Source organism: Triturus cristatus, chromosome 3_1 (assembly GCF_964204655.1).
Source record: "Triturus cristatus chromosome 3_1, aTriCri1.1, whole genome shotgun sequence".
Classification (NCBI taxonomy): Eukaryota; Metazoa; Chordata; class Amphibia; order Caudata; family Salamandridae; genus Triturus; species Triturus cristatus.
The window spans coordinates 331,870,410-331,887,955 of record NC_140583.1 but is presented as its reverse complement, the minus strand read 5'-3'; the positions used below and the strand labels follow the sequence as shown (position 1 = coordinate 331,887,955).

The following is a 17,546-nucleotide window of genomic DNA, read 5'->3' as shown; positions in this document are numbered from 1 at the left end:
CCTATTCTGGTGCAAGGTAAACGCCTCCCATTGCTCTTAATGCATTCAAGGCCTATTCAGTTCTGCTCTGAGTTATCCAGGAAGGGCAAGGCACACCTCAACCCATTATCTCCCCTCACCACATCCCAGTGGCTGTCTACAGTGAATGCACATCTCCAGCCCCGGTCACTCCAAAACCAGACATTCAATCCACAAATAGGCAGAGGCACACAGAATGGCTAAACCGAAAAGGTCTACTTTCTAAAAGTGGCATTTTCAAACACATTTAAAAAAACATCTTTACTAAAAGACTGTTATTAAATTCTGAGTTCAGGAGAGCCTAAACTTTATTCCTCCATCTTATCCCAATGGGAAGTTATACTTGTAAGACGTTACAAAGTATCTCCCATGCTATCCTAAGGGACAGATAGCCTTTATATAGTTAAAAAACAAAATTTACAGTATTTCACTATCAGGACATGTCATGCACACAAGTACATGTCCTTCCTTTCACATACACTGCACCCTGCCCATGGGGTACCTTGGGTCTACCTGAGGGGTGCTTCATATGTAACAAAAGGGAAGGTTAGGTCCTTGATAGTGGGTGCAATTGCCCGGTAGACATGGCAGTTTAGAACTGTGCGCAGACACTGCAGTGGCAGGTCAGAGATACCTTTTCAGGGCTACTCATGTAGGTGGCACATTCAGGGCTAAAGGCCCACTAGTAGCATTTGATTTACAGGCCCTGGCACACTCAGTGCACTTTACTAGGGACTAACCAGTAAATCAAATATGCCATTCATGAATAGCCAATCATCTTCACAATTTACACAGAGATAATAGGCTGTGGTAAAGTGCCCAGAGTCCTAAACCCAACAAAATCAGGTCAGGAAAAATAGGAGGAAGAAGCAAAAAGTTTGGGGATAACCCTCGAATAAGAGCCTTTCCCAACGGGTCAATGAGGACAGTGGCTCTTAGGACCAACCCAAATTTCCTGCCTACCGTGGCCTCCCCATTCCACTGTAACCAAATAATTGAGATCCTGGTATGTTTTCCACGGCCTTACTCAGTAGCTGAGAGAGCAAGTCACACATTTGATGTCAAGAGTGCTCTCTTGTGTTATATTGACAGAACCAAATCCTTCCATAAAACACAACAGCTCTTTGTTGCCTTTGCACAACCTTAAAAAGGACAACCCACATCTAAGGCAGGTATTGTCAGGTTTATTGTTGAATGCATCCAGACATGTTACCTTAATGCTAAAAGGACCTTACCTTCCTACCCTAGGATGCACTTCACTCGCAAGCAGGGTTGCACAATTGCTTTTCTTGGGAACATACCCATAGCCAACATCTGTTAAGATACATGGTCCAATCCACACACCTTCACAAAACTTTAGTGTGTGGATATTCTTGCAAGAAATTAGCTAGAGTTGGTCAAACTGTCCTGTAGACTTTATTTCAGACCTGTGCACCGTCCCCAGGCTAGCCCCCACTTAAATCAGTACAGCCACACCTTCTATGAACAGATTTTTATTTACTCTGTGTAAGCATTTATTCGTTTCATGTAGTGATGTAGATTTACATTCTAGCATCCTCCCCTCAGAAGCCAGTGCTTGCTACAGGTATCTTCAACATACAGAATTATTTATGCTACATGCATGCCCATTTTCCTGCCCTACTCTCTGCTTCATACCTACTATCTCCCACTGTGCAGAAAACAATCCAACAATGGAGTCAGTCCCCATGCACGTCACTACCAGAGGAGGAGTCGCCGGAGAGACCTCATTACTTGAAAGACTTCTTTGAAGTTTTAACAGTCTGAGCCCAACGCTTAATAGGAGTAGTATGCAGAGCATGTGAATACAGTACTACAAGCAACGAGCAGATGCTTACATGGTAAGTAACATAATCCTTCTGGACAACAGACATGTCAGTCGTCACCACAGACTAGCTCCAGGTGATTCAGAATTGCTCATACAGCATCCAGCACCAGAGAGCTAGGTGATTCAGATGTCCACCAATTAAATTGACCCCAACACCTTCCCTAAAATCCATCCTAACTGTAAATCCAAACACATGGCAGGATTTGTGTCAGAATTAGGTTGGTGGTTGACTGGGGTATGAGCCCTGTTCAAGCAGCAACCACAATTCTAGTCAGGGTAAGAGGCAGTAAAACCCTAAATTAACCTGTGCTCACCCTCTTGGAGCTTGGCACAGAGCAGTTAGGCTAAATTTAGCGACAATGTGTAAAGTATTTTTGCAACATTTCAAACAGTGAGAACACCACACAAAAAGATCCTACACTAGGTTTAGAACAAATAGAGTAGGTGTTAATAAATAAAACAAGACCAAAACGACAAAAATATAATTAGTACAACTGGAGCTATTGAATAAAGTAGAAAATAGCACCAAAAAGCACACATTACTATTGAAGGATATCTGGTTACATCAGACCAGGACAAAGTCACAAGTTCAGTGCGATGGAGCGTCGGTCTGCTACAGGGACATATTTAGACCTGCTGAACACAGTACCTTAAATCCTGGTTGCAGAGCATTGCATGGATCTGTGTCGAAGCATTGATTGCAGAGGCAATGTGTCGATTCAGAGATGCGGCAAGCCTGTGGTGCAAGGTCCTGTTGTGTCGACATCGAGGATCCTGTTGACGGGGCTTGCGATACGAAGTCCGGTATCAACGATGCGGGGCGCAACAGAGGTGATGCATCTATTCCAATGAGTTGTGAAGCTATGATGCAGTTTTTTTTTTCCATCAAGGGATGCGATTAACTTGCGCAGGGTTAAGCGTCACGCTGCAGCGGTTCTGAAGGCGCTATGTCGGTCCTAAGATGCAGGAGGCAGCCGTGATGAGTCTTTTGCGAATGGTCCAATCCACACAGTAGAGGCAATGCATCGGTTCTGCTCGGGGATGTGCCGCTCAGCCGACGAGATGCATCGGTTCTGCTGGCAAGCACCTTAGGCCCACTTCCAAGGGTCCAGGACAGGCCTTGCACCACTTGACCGAGTAGACTCACAGATGATACAGTCCAGGTGCAGGGTATAGAAGCCTGTTATATCTCTGAGGCTTCAGATCAAGCGGCCAGCCAGCTAGCTCTAGGAGTCACTTTGTGTTCTAGGGTCTAGGGATGCAGGACCAGTCCTTCTCACCAAGGCAAAAGAGCAGCAGGCAGCAGATCAGCACAGCATGAGTCCAGCAGTGTCAGTCCTTCAGCAGCTCAGCAGTCCTTCTTCCTGACAGAGTATCCACAGGTCCAGATGTGTACTGCCTTGGTGGTGTCTGTGGGGTAGGCTTCAAAGGCATGCCCTTGAAGTGCACAGATTTCCTGCCCTGTCAGCCCTGGCTTCAAACTAATTACAGGGGGTTGGCCGCCCTTTGTGTTGGGGCAGGACACAGCCAGGTCTAAGTGAGGCTAAGTCCAACTCCTCCCTCCCATCCTTACAGGATCGCCCATTCATTCGCACCCAAACTCTCATTGTGTGTGGTTGTCTAGGTCGAATACACAAAGCCTAACTGCCAACTACATCCATCCAGGTGCTCAGAGACAGGCTGCAGGCACCACATGGCTAATGCAAGAAAATGCCAACTTTCTAAAGGTGGCATTTTTAGAATTGAAATTTAAAATCTGACTTCACCACAACTTTGGATTTTAAATTGTGATTCCAGTGACACCAGACTTGATAGCATTGTCAATTCACAATTGAAAATTACACTCATAAAATATAATAAGGTAATCACAATGTTATCCTATGGGAGACATATGCCTTGTATTAGTGAAAAACTACTTTGGGAGTTTTTCACTACCAGGACGTATAAAACTTAAAAGTATTTATTTATATAATTTATAAAGTGCAACTAATGCCAATAGACATCTTGGTGCTGTAGAAACAGATAAAGGTGCTGAATTAGATGACTGCATCAGGTTTAGCCAGGGCCGTGTGCCTTTAGATCTCCTGTGAGAACAACCAGGTCTTTAGTGCTTTTCTGAAAGTGAGTAGGGAGGGAGCAGCTTTCAGTGTCATTGAGATACTGTTCCATAGCACCGCTGTGGCTGTTAAAAAGGTCTTTCCACCCCAGTTGGTTCTCCTGAAGGAAGGAACAATCCAGTTTATGGCGGAGCCTAAGCGTAGTGTCCTAGCTGGGATGTACCATTTGAGTTTCTCTCTGAAATGGGCTGGCCCTAGTCCATGCAGTGCCTTATAGGCCAGGCAGAGAGCCTTAAACCTGCAACCTTGTTTAAGCGTTTTGTAGAGTCTGGAGCCTCTTTTCAAGACCCACTGCAAGAGTAAGATAGAGGCTGTTACAATAATCTATCTTAGTAAGAACCAATGCTCTAATAGCCGTCCTCAGAAGTTCAGGGGACAAGAATCTTTCAATCTTTTTTTATGAGCCTTAACGAAAAGAAAGAGGCTGATGTAATTTCATTAACTTAGTCCCTAAACTTCAGTTCTTTATCTATCAATCCGCCTAGATTTTTGACTTTGTTTACGGGTTCAGGAAGTGAGTCTAGTTCGTGTGGCCACCATTCCGGCGTCCAGAGTGAGGGGTTGTTACCAAAAAGGATGACCTCAGTTTTAGTGGCACTTAATTTGAGGTAGTTGTAATCCATCCACTTGCTTACATTGATCATGCAAGTTCTGAGTGCCAGGCCTATGTTGTTTTCGGGCTTTGCCAGGGACACCACAATTTGGGTGTCATCAGCGTAGAACGCCAGGTGGAAGCCTGCACATTTAATGATTGTCGCAAGTGGTGCAACATAAAGGTTAAAAAGTGTTGGACTCAATGCTGATCCCTGAGGGACTCCGTAGGGCAAGGAGAAATGCTTAGATGTAAATTTGCCCATTGATACAGTATGCAGTCCGTTTATCAGAAAGCATTTAAAGAGATCTAAAGCTGCATCCTCAATTCCTAGGCTGCACTTCCCGAATCTCCTCTGTAGCTGCAACCAAAGCCGACTCAGTACTTTGTTTTTTTCTGAAACCGTGTTGAGTATTGTCGTAGAGTACATGTTCTGCCTTTTAAATACATTGCATCCTGTTTTCTGGGATGTCCAGGACCTTAGGGGTGACTTGTATGTATAAAAAGGGAAGATTTGGGCCTGCAAAAGGTTTATTTTCAACACACACAAATGTTAAGGGGTAGGAGGATAACCGCCCCACTTCGACCTCCTATGTTCACTTACACACACATGTAGAAGGGGGCTCAGCAATTGAAATCGATGTGATCTAGAGGTAAGAAATACATTCCAGGGTTTTAAAACTGCCCTCACCCACAGAAGTCTGTAGCATGCTTCATCATAGGGCTGCTAACACACCTCCGCGCAGACCAATACTGGCGGTGGAGCAATAGGGGAGAGGTAGACAATACAACACATACAGAAACAGTGCGGGTTCAAGTGTAAAAAGGTGCAGAGAAACAATTTAAAACTGACCACAGGAACTGCAAATGTGTACTTTAATGTTGGAATCCCTGATCAGAGTAAAAGGTCATTTACGGACCAGTGGATGATGGTGTGGTGGACTATGATGAACCCCCTACCCCTCCACTCTGCAAACTGTTGACATGTTTCAGCCGGCTAACGCAATTTCCCAGGCTTTCATTAGGACTAACCATAGAAAGATCCCATAGGTTCTCTCCCTACCTCCTCACTAATATGGTAGAGCGTAGGCACATATCTGAGTGAATGCTCAGAATATTGGAAGAGTAACTTGCTCTCCGAAGGAAACCAAGTTTACTAAGAACAATGCTTGAACTGGCGGGGGAGCGAGGACAGATTCCTATAGTTGCACGTTCGTCAAGGTGAGCTATCGCAGACTCCTTATCACTCCCTGCGCCGTGCCCCACTTCTATGTGTGTAAAAGGTTTATTTTGCCAGGTCCACATGGCAAGGCAAACTGCACACATGGTTAGAAGGGCTACTAAAGTGGGGGGGCACAGTCTGTGCTGCAGGCCCACTAGTAGCATTTAAGTACATGCTGTGCACTTTACTAGGGCCTTATAAGTAAATTAAGTATGGCAATTGGGTATGAGCCAATGTTACCATATTTAGAGGAGAGATCAGAAGCACTTTAGCACTGTTTAGTAGTTGTAAAGTGTGCAGAGTCCTAATACCAGCAGAAACTAGGTCAAAGTGAAGGAGGAAGGCAAAACGTTGTGGGGAAGACCACCCTAAGGATGTCTTGTCTAAAAATTTGGCACAAGCATGTATTCTTTCACCATCCTTGCCTTCCGTTCAGTTATTGTTAGCTGCATCCTTACTGGCTACACCCCTGTGGGAGTTCCTGGAAGCTGCCTCGAGCATGTAGACTGGGTTGGGGAGTGCAGAGTAGCGTTGAAGACCACGTTGAAGCACCACAGACAGGGCCCCTGAGCCACCCCTGGCCACCGCTGCTACCCCCATAGCTATGCCGGGAACCCTAGGGTGCATGGGGTCCTGAGGATGTCCTTTGCGGACTGCAGCAGAGCCGACGTGTGGAGACGTTCGCCCATAACCGTTCTCTGTGCACGCCCAAGATGGCGGCCCCACTTTGGTAGCTCTGGCCATGATTTCACCTTCCCGGACTGTCTTTATCTGCCGGCTCTCCGCCCTTCCTGGACTTGGAGAGTAGTTGTGTTGGAGGGTTGCTGAGCCCCGCAGCACCCGTGGATGCCTTGTGAGTAAGGAGCATTTCCCTTGCACCGCGCACCTTTGTTTGGGCAGTTGGCCCGCATTGGCGGTGTTGACGGCTCTGCTGGTTATGGGTGTTCCGTAGTGATGCAGATGCTAGCTCCTGTACGGAGCACTCTTACAATCTGCCAACTAGAGATGCAAGAGCTAGTGTGCATTGGTCCTTGCGTCACTACCCTCTACATGGGGGCTCCTGGTGAAGGGGCTTGCTACTCCTTCACTACGCCGCTGTAGTCCAGAATCATGCCCTAGACTGTGCAGGACACTGTCTGCCATTGACGCGTCTGTGAAGCGTTTGGAGGGTAGCATTGACTCTCTCTCCATGGAACTGGGCCTTATCCAGGAGGACTCCAGAACAATCTTGGACAGGGTCAATACTCTGGAGGGCACTATACAGTCTTTGTCTCCTGCTATTCAATCTGAGGACCATCGCGTCACAGCTTTGGAGGCACAAACGCGGCGCCTGGCTGTTTGTCTGGATGATCATGAGGGACGGGCCCACTTGATCAATGTGTGCGGCTGCATGAATGTGCTCAGGGTGAATCTCTGTTGGCTTATCTAGAGGATTGGCTGCAGGATGTGGTGGCCCTGGAGCCCCTCTAGATTCTATGCCTTGGAACGAGCACACAGAGTACTCGCACGGACACCTCACCCCGGGGTCTTGCTGCACCCAGTGGTGGCCCGAATCCTGTATTTTCGGGATAGAGATCATCTCTTGTAGCAATCACAGGCACCTGGTCCCTTTACGGTAGAAAATGCCATGGTGTCCTTCTAACCTTGCTTCACCCTCCTGGTTCAGACACCGAAGGCATCATTCCTTGCAGTGAAGAAGAAACTGTGCAGCCTGGGTCTGCATTCCTCCGTGCTCTGCTCTACTGAGAGTTCAAGCAGAGAACAAGCTGCTTTTCTTCTCCAACCTGTCTGCGTCATGGCATTTGCTCGAGCACTATGTGGACACTGTGCCCTGAGTTATCTGATCTGTGACAGCCTTCATGCCCACAGCGACAAATATCCCAGCTTCATGGCGTCTCGTCTAGTAAATCACAGATGGCACTAGAACAGACAAGAGACGTAGAAACTGCCACTTCCATAGGACCCAGCGAGGGATCCTCACCCGCCCATCCCCGGGACATCACAGCTCTGCTTTTGACACGGAGGACTCAGTTGTACAAGGGGTCGATAACACTCTGCCATGGGTTACCCCCCCATAGGGTGAACGATCTTGTCTGATGCAGATGAAGCTGGCGTCACATAATCATTTTGTGTTGGTTCTTTTTTGTATTTTGATGGCAGGATGGCTGTGTGGTCGATTACTCCTGTGTTGATGTGTCTGTCTGATTTGGGAGTTCAGTGGGACAGCAGGTGGAGGAGGGGGGGATTTGCGGGATGTGTCCTAGAGCACTCGATTGACTACCTTAGTGTCTCTTTTAGCTGGCAGTCACTTCCCTACGTATAGCCTCATGTGGTTTGTTGTTTGTATTGGATAGATGTATGTCTCAGTTCTGGGAAGGTGGGGTGGGAGGGGGGGTTGGTAGGTAGAACTTGTTTTCGATTTTCGACTTTGTTTCCTGACAGCAAAGCGCATATGGCTGTGGTATGGTGATTGGCGAACCTCCCCATTGAGGGCAGATTTGTGGGGTCCCTTTGTAGCCTGATTCCCAAGGCAGCGCAGGTTAACTTTCTCACGTGAAATGTGCGGGGCCTCTCTTCCCCCTCCAAGCGTTATAACGTGTTGTCTTATTTGAAACTTGGAATGGATGCACAATGCATTCCTACAGGAAGCACCTCTTACGGAGTCTGAGGAATGGGTTCTTGGGTGGCGCCGGCGGGGTTTACTATACGCCACCACTTACGCTGCCTTTTCGTGGGGCGCTTTTATTTGAATCGGAGTCCTCCTTTGCTTGCACAGGGTAGTTACTCACCCGATGGCTGCTACATCTTGGTATTAGATGGAAGGGATATTACCCTGTTGCATATTTATGCCTCGAATGTGAACCAGCCATCGTTCCTGACCGGCTTGACCCCTCTCCTGTTAATGGTCCCCTATTGGAAAATGATAGGGAACAATTTTAACCGTGTAGTAGACCCGGGCTCGAATAGATCACATCCACCCCTGGTCAGTGCGCCGGCGACTGGGCTAGTGTATATTGCCCGCTCCTGGGCTGTACAGTGGGAACTGATTGACTGTTGGAGAGTGCGCAACCCAGTATCTCAGGTGTATTCATACGGGTCTTGCTTGCATGACCTTGAGGTCCAACGTGACAGAAGTCGTACCTGCAGGGTGATGTACAGCAGGGTGGTTAGTGTAGAGTATCTGGCAAAAACATATTCTCATCGTTCCCCTGTATTGTGTTTCTTCTAGTGGTCCACTCCTAAACCTAGTGTTCCAACTTGTCGTTTCAACCCCGCGATGCTTGAAGATTAGGCTTTTCTGATTTTATTGGACAAGCACATCGCACAATACTGGCTCAATAATGCAGGCTCGGCCTTGTCGGTGCAGGTGAAGTCGGAAGCCATGAAGGTGAATATTTGGGGTTACTGCATCTGCAACAACATGGGTTTACAGTCCCAGCACTTTGAAAGTTGCATCTGCCGGTAACGGAGGGTGACTTGGCGGCACCCTATCTCGAGCCATATTATTTTACGACGCAACTACAGTGCGTGGCCTGCTGGCGGTCCTATCTGTGGGATGGCATGGGTATACTGGTTCTCCGTCCAAGGAATTGCTAACCATTATTTTGATGAAGCTGGCTCCTGCTTCTAGAGTGCTGAACTTGAATGTATTGATCAGAACGGCACACTATGTTTGGGCCAAGGCTCTTCGGAAGGCTCATACCAAGACACCGTATACACGTGAGCTCCTGCTTCTGGTTGCGCAGTGCTGGGAGTGGGGGGGGGGGGGGTGATATGGTGAGAGCTCCATAGGTGGATGTTGGCCGTGGTCACTTTACTAGGCGATCTCTTCATGGGAGGCATAGTGTGTCCCTTTCTGGGATTTTGAGAGACCTATGACCTCTCTGTGGAATATTTTTTACTCCACTGCACCCTGGCTCACAGGATACGCAAGTGTTAGGGTTGCGGGGTTGCAGAACCACCGGAATATGAATGCTTGCGCCATCTTTTGCTCCTAACAAGACGTACAAAGCCAGTCACACTACTTTATAGAGCTCTCCTGAAGGGGGTGCAGTCAGGCCTTTCAGGTCTCTGTCAGCGATGGGAGGTTACTTGAGGATGTCTATAAATTATTTGGCTTGGAGTAAGGTCCTGAAATCCACCTGAGGGTGTCCAGGAATACCTGCTTCAAACTGATCCAGTTTTACTCTTTGCACCAGGCCTGTCTTTCAAAAAGTCCATCTAAACTGGGCTCTGGGACATGTGTTGCTTGGTGTGGTGCCAAGACACTGACCCCTTACAAGCCAAACGTTCTGATATTCTTAGCCCAGCAAGGCCTTACATTGGGCACAGTAAAAGGTTATTCTACTGCGCTTTCAATCTTTCTATCTTTACAGGACCAACCGTCTTTAAGTCACTGGTTATGATGTGTTTCATAAAATGTTTTGCACATACCTTTCCTCGCCAAATGTGCCTTAGTGGCAACGTAACCTGTTTGTGCCATTTCTTATATATACACCCTTCGAGCTATGCACAGCTGCACCTGAAGATTCTTGACGCTGAAAACAGTCTTCCTTATCGCCACCCCGCAGCATGAGTGAGCTGCAGGTTCTGTTGTAGCAACTACCCTACTCTGTCTTATTCCCAGACAATCTTGTGTTGAGTACCCAGGTTGATTTCCTCACTTGGTTTGTGTTGTGTTCCTCACTTGGGTTGTGTTGCCCTTCCGCATGGGCCAATCAGTCATCTTCCCTGCATTCATTGCTCTGCCTCATCCCTCGAAAGGTGGAGAGGCTTCATCATCTTGATCCAACGAGGGCATTGAGCTTTTATTTTGACTGGACAAATAATCGAGTACACAATTCGCTCTCCTTCATCGACTTCTCAGCTGTGAAGAAGGGTAGGGCAGTGTAAAAGAGGACCCTGTCAAGGTAGATAGTCCTCTGCATTAGGATCTGCTAGGCACTGGCCAAAAAACAGTACCCCTAACCTCCTCAGGATCTGAGAGTCAATTCCACCAGGGCCATGATCGCTACAATGGCTTTAGAAGGAGGGGTGCTTGTTCTTGACATCTGCCAAGCTGTGACATGGGTCTGTGTGCATACATTCATGAGGCAAAATAGTGTCGTAACAGCCACGACCGACAAGGTCACATTGTTTACTCTGTCCTGTAGAACTTTTTGATCAAAGTTCAAACCCTCCACCTTTGGTGTGGTAATGTATTGTTACCATTTATAAAGGTGGGGTTTAGCATCTAAAATGTTCCAGTTAAGGCTCTGCACACTTTCACCACCAGTTTTTCTACACTCTGCGTCTGAAGGCATAGAAAGGGAAAGAGAAAAGAAACTGACATAGGGGCATAGGGGTGGAGCCGAATGCGCTTTTGCTCTATCACTTCCAGGCAGCAGGAGAGCATTCGTGTTGAAAGGGATCTGCAGTTACAGTATCCAAAAGAAAGCGTGTTACCAAAGGTAAGTAACTTATACTCCATAGAGCAATTCCATATAGTTGACTATATCACAAGTCTTTGAAATTTGCTGTGGAAATACAAACAATATTCCTTTTATTTCAGGAACTTCTAAATGCCCAGAAAACCAGTGTTCCAGGAGACTTGATCACAGTGCCTGGAGCTAACGAAAAAATATCCTTTTGGGTTTGGCTAGAGACCCCTTTATGGTGCATTTGCTTATATGGTCTATGCTGAGTGGGCAAAAAGGCATCCAGTGTACAGTGTTGGTTGGATTTTGCAAGCTCCTTCATATGTTGATCAGCCTTCGTTAATATGTCCTTGCTGATGTATGTATGACTTATGGAGTTTTACTGTTCACTTGCATATGACTATTACATGGGTGCATTAGCCAGGTGAGTTCTTGTGGGACGGAGCGCACTATATTTCTTTAATTTGTATTGAGTAAACAGAAGTTAATTGGTGCAAGCTGAGCCCCAAATTATCCTGCAATCTCATGTTTCCTGACCTAGCCAGCTGCTTGTCATCATTAGGGCATCTGACACAACTCTCGTCTCATGCCAGGCAAATAACACCGTGGGTAATGCGCTCCTGAGCAAAGCCAGGACAGGGGCCACCAAGCGTTTGTGGTATCGCACTAGACTGCGCTGAGGAGATGTTGGTTGGACAGCCAGTGTTTGCCTGCCCACCAGTCTCCCCGGACTTTCAGGTACTTTGGGATCTAGCCCTTAAGCTACAGGTTTTTGTCTTCAGCCACACGGTGTAATGTCACACCTTAGTCGTAGTCTGTTCGATGGCAGAAGGTGATAGCAAGATTTATCTGCAATCACCTTAGTGATACTAAAAGAGAGTATGATATGGAGCATGCAAGTAATGGGTTGTTTTGGAGAGAATTGGAAGTTTTAGGGGGTGTCAGTTCAGTTACGTTTATTGCTTCTAATTGAGCCCTTGTCCACTAACTGGTTTCTTAGCATGAGTTGAAGTATAGTAAGCAATATTTTTGAAACCTCTATTTAAGGATTGAGGAGTTGTGCTGTTTAAAAACAGCTAAAGAATGGTTGTCAGTATGTCATTGAGTTGAGACCATGCCCATGAAAAGTATGTCCTGCAGGTCATTGGTTCCAGTGAGGGGCGGGAGGAGAACAATGAGAGGGGGGAGTGAAAGAGTATAGGAAAACGAGTGAACCGATATGAGGAGGTTTGTGAGTACCTCTAAGGAGCATGTGAGCCTCAAGTGCTGCTGATCGATCCCATGGTAAAAGTAACAGCACACCTGATTTTGAGACCCTGTATCAGACAACCAACCTTAGGGAGATGCTCTCCACCGATGATACTCATGACTCAAGCCCAAAGTACACCAGATACCCGGTCCAAATGCTGCCCTTGGCCCTGGTCATAAGTGCTGGCAGAAGCCCCATGGATAAACCAAAACCGGTAACCGCAGCCTCAGTGCTGCAACAAAGTTCTCCAAGCACACAGAAATTAGAGTTGAGATCGTGGTTTCAACAGTTCTTTTATTTCCTTGTAATCATGTACTCCCCTTGCCTACACGTGTTTCTTCTCTGGCTGTTTCTGTCACAGCAGACTTCATCGGGGCTTAACATTCAGTTTCATATGCCTATTTCTGATATGTATATGCAAGGCATTCACAAATCTACTCCATCATTCATCTCTTGTTGCCCCAATTCGGTATATGGGACTCTAGTTTACGCAGTAGGCTTATTATTTAGTCACTTGTATCTGGAGTACGTTGTTCTCTATCGTATCCAGTACCGCAGTCAATGCAGGCGAGTTCGGGCATATTGGCGTCTATACCCCCAAACTCGCCCGCATACACTGCAGTACTGGATACCGAATTGGGGCAACTGTACTGTTCATTTTATAAATATTTGGAAATCCAAAAAACGGCAATAACATGCTTTTGTATTGTCTCGTATTCAGAGCTTTACAGTGTGTGGCAAGTGAGCACGTTCGAAAAAGAGGTATCTTAGTGTATACAGAAAAGCATTTAGATAGTGTGATACGTGAACAGCGCCAAACTCGTATGTAACCCTCTGCTATTCCTTAACGTTGCATTACATCGAGCTTACAAGAATCCTTGGCATGGCAGAGCTGCAGAAAGCAAGACGTCAGTTTATCAGCTACACGAAGACGCACCCGAACGAGAACGTCTCGCAACTAGCCAACATGTTTGTACAGTACCTGAACAAGAGTATACATTAGAACAGACTGTCATGCTGCTTCCCGTCATCATGGATCAACTTGGAGACGCTAAAAAAGGACTTTTAAAAATAATTCTTACCTTCAAAAACATTTATTTTAACCAATTGAAAATAAAGGAATTGTTTTCACACCTTGTCTTGTTCATTACCTTGTAGGTAGAAATCCGTAACCCGGACGGCAGCTTACTTGTTTAAATAGTCGAGTATGTTAATGTATTTACTACACTTTAATTCCAGTGGTACGGCTCTGCCTTTCCTCCTTTAGATGTTGATAAGATAGATTCTTTGAATTAAGTGACATCTTTTCTTTCCCCAGCATAACACTGTTTTTTGGGGGGTTTGGTGCATGGCTCGCCCATGCATAGTTATAAATTCCATTTGGCAGGTTTGAAAAGTAGGTTCTATTCCCAGCACCAGGTTGCAGGGTCTCCCAGAGGTTTGGAATAGGAGAGTCTAGGCCTAGAGGCAATGGGGTGGGATTAAAATCCTAGTAACTTACCTTCGGTAACGCCTTATCTGGTAGAGTCTCTATTGAGCTGCAGATTCCTTACTTTAGAATTATCCCCAGGCATCAGACTGGATCCGGAAATATTTTCGTGAGCAGTACACCTGTACACCGATAGGTGGCGTCGATGGGTTCTGGCTGGCGTCATCGTCCGCGCCGGATGTGACGTGTGCAGTGCCTATATAGGCGACACCCAAGCGCACTGACGTCAGTTTCTTTACACAACTTTCCACGCCAGGAACACCGAGTCACGAAGCACACAGACAAGTGGTGTGGAAAACTAGGGACCTGAAATGGTAAAGCCCTGTCCCTAGAAATCCATTTGTGGAGCGAGGAGGATGGGTGGGTCCGTAAGGAATCTGCAGTTAGATAGTCTCCACCAGATAAGGCATTACCGAATGTAAGCAATTTGTTCATCTGATAGAGAATTCAAGCCACAGATTCCTTACCTTAGAATAGATAAGAATGCAATACCTCCCGTGAGGTGGGTCTACGAAAAATGTAAACAAAAAAGTCCTGCAGGGCTGAACGGGCTAGGTGCAGATGAACCGGACTGTCCAGGCAGTAGTGTTTTGTGAACATGTGCAAGGAAGCCCACGTTGCTGCCTGGCAGATGTCCAGGAACTGGACCCCACTCACTAATGCAGCAGTCACAGCCTTGGGTCTGGTGGAATGAGCATGCAAGCCCTCTGGGTTGCTTCTTGGCAAGTGAGTAGCAGATTTTAATGCGGAGCATGATCCATCCACTTCTGCACAGCCTTACCCTTCTTCGCTTTCACATACCCCACAAAGAGTTGGTCGGCCACCAGAAACTCTCTTGTGGGATCAAGGTAGGACGACCGTGCTATTTTTGGCTCCACTTGGTTAATTTGCTTCTGTTCCTTAGAGGAATGTGGCGGAGCGTAAAAAGTAGGCAGTGATGGCCTGGCCTACATGAAAGGGAGTTACCACTTTTGGAGAAAGAAAGCTCTAGTCCGTAGAACCAGCTTGACTGGTTAGATGTCCAGGTATGAAGGCTTGGCAAAGCCTGAAGGTCACTGAACCTCCGAGCAGATGTTATTGCCACCAGGAAGGCTGCCTTGATGGTAAAGAGCTTGAGAGGACAGTTGTGCAAGGGCTCAAAGGGGGCGCGCATATCATGTATGTCCGGACGAAATTAGGGTCCCTCTGAGGCATGATAAAGGGAGAAGGGGGAAACATGTTGAAAACCTTTCAATAACCTATGTACCGTAGGGGATTTGAAGTGGGATGGCTGGTCAGGCAACCGCAGAAAGGCTGAAATAGCAGAACGATAACCCTTTAAGGTGTCCAGAGCAGAGCCCTGTTGGGTTGGGGAAAGAATAAATAGAAGAACCTGAGAAAGGGGAGCAGAAAGAGTCATCCTGCTTTTCTGCACACCAGATCCTTGTGACTGGGGGTGAATGTTTGCATTGTCCAGCATTCCACCCATCAATTGTTTCTTTTGCATATGTCGCCCTAAGTGGGAAGGGTATGCCCAGATGTGTGTCCCGTGCTCACTACACCACTGGATTCAAGCTAGCCTGAATGATGAAGGGTGATGCCCTGAAACCGGTCCCAGGAGGCCTGTTTCCGGTCCAGGGAGGACCAGGCTTAGCAGTTTGGGCTGGACTGTTCCCACAAAGAACATGGTCAAGACTGATTTGCATATGGCTGGGTCCAAACTGGGGTGGTATGGTGCGCAAAAGAATGATGGATTTAACCCAGATCCTTGTGACTGGGGGTGAATGTTTGCATTGTCCAGCATTCCGTCCATCAATTGTTTCTTTTGCATATGTCGCCCTAAGTGGGAAGGGTATGCCCAAACGTGGGTCCCGTGCTCACTACACCACTGCACACCAGTGGCAGGCGTATATCCTTTTGGTCAGTAGCGGGTCCTGCGCTAAGGCGGAGGAGCATCGCCCCACTGCTTTTTGCAGTGAAAAAAAAGAAAAAGAAAATAACTGGGTGTTATTATCATTTTATTTGTTCCTGCTGCAGTGTCGGGGCAGATCTGCTCTGCTGACAGAGCAGGGAAGAAGTGGTGTGAACTCCCTAAGTGCACATGAATGTTTGGCCGGCTGTCTCGGTCTGGCCAAACATTCCTACGTACTTAGCATGTTTTCCACCCAGGCTGCAGTACAGGTCCAAAGCACTCCGCTTAGATCAATCACAACAATTTGTTTTTTTTACCCCTCCCCTCCTCCTTCTAAGTTCCCCTCTCCCCATCTCCCCCTCTGCCAGCCCCACTGCTGCTTCCCTGGTTTTGGTGGAGGGATACCTGGCTGCCAGAATAACATTGCAGACTGCAGGCGGAAGGGCAAAAATTATCACCCGTCGCTGCTCGGTCTGTACGCAAGAAGGTGGAGTGTTGGACCGGTTCGGGTGGGGGAACCCTCTCCTGCTTCTGCGGCAGAAGATCCTCCCAAAGAGGAAGCCTGATTGGAGCACCGATAGCCATGCTTAACAGGTTTGTATACCAAACTCTCCAAGCCTATTCTGGAGCCGCAGGGATGATTCTGCCCTCGTTGTTCCGCATCTTCTTGAGAACGCTGAGCAGGAATGGTATGGGCGGAAAGGCATACAGGAGGCCCGAGCTCTACTCAATGTAAAAAGCGCCTCGAAGCAAGTGCTGCATTGGAAATACCAGAGCGTAGAACTGATGACATTGTGGACATTCTTGGCGGTGGCGAACAGATCTAACCAAGGCTCTCCACACTGCTGAAAGAGACTATGCTCCACCTCTGGATGGAGATTTCTTCGTGATCTGCTTGGTATAGGCATCTTCTGCTGATGTTGAACCCCCAGGTAAATGCCCTGATGTTCCAGCCATGTAGAGAGATGCAGGGCGCTTGACAAAGGGTCCACGACCCCACACCACCTTGTATGTAGAAGTACCACATGGTGATGGTTTTGTCCGTGAACACCTGCACTTACCTTCCCTTGATGGATGGTAGAAAGACTTTTAATGCCAACCAGATCACCGGCACTCCAGATGGTTGATGTGGAGTCCAGATTCTGCCAGAGACCAGGGGCCTCTGATCCTCACCTCTCCCAGATGGCCGCCCTATCCCAGGAGTGACGCATCTATCACCGCTGACAGATTTGGTTGGAAAAGGTAGAGGGGTCTGCTACTGGCCCAATTGCTGTTTGTTAATCAACACTACAGATCTTTTTCATTTCCACCGAGCTCTGGACCAAGTCACAAAAATGGCCCTGATGCTTCGCCCATTGGAACTTAACGTTGCACTGCAGAGCCCGCATATGCCTATGGGCATGTGTCACAAGCAGGATGCAGAAGGCCATGAGGCCCAGCAGCCTCAGAATCCGTCTCAATGAAATCCAGGATAGAGGCTGAAACTTGAGTATCATAGCCTGAATACCTTGGACTCACTGTTAGGGAGGATAGGCCTAAGACTGCACAGAGTCCAGAACAGCTCCAATGAGAGAGGGTTGGTGTGACTTCGACACATTTATAGTGAACCCAGTAGATGCAAGAGTTCCACTGTAGTCTGGAGGTGGGAGACGACAGCCTGTGGCAAGCCCACCTTCACAGCCAGTCAGAGTGATAGTAGGAGACT

The 17,546-nt window shown here is 47.3% G+C and overlaps 1 protein-coding gene across 2 annotated transcripts in view; it reads left to right on the top strand.

Annotated features, from left to right (window-relative positions):
* The window catches only part of KTI12 (KTI12 chromatin associated homolog), a 427,307-nt gene extending 413,715 nt beyond the window's left edge, over positions 1-13,592 (top strand). For both annotated transcript variants that reach the window (XM_085644050.1, XM_085644051.1), the window contains exons 8-9: positions 11,347-11,415; positions 13,321-13,592. In XM_085644050.1, coding sequence (XP_085500176.1) covers positions 11,347-11,415; positions 13,321-13,464 — 213 coding nt within the window. In that variant the 3' untranslated portion in view covers positions 13,465-13,592. The remainder of the gene's footprint in view (positions 1-11,346; positions 11,416-13,320) is intronic.
* Positions 13,593-17,546: the final 3,954 nt, after the last annotated feature.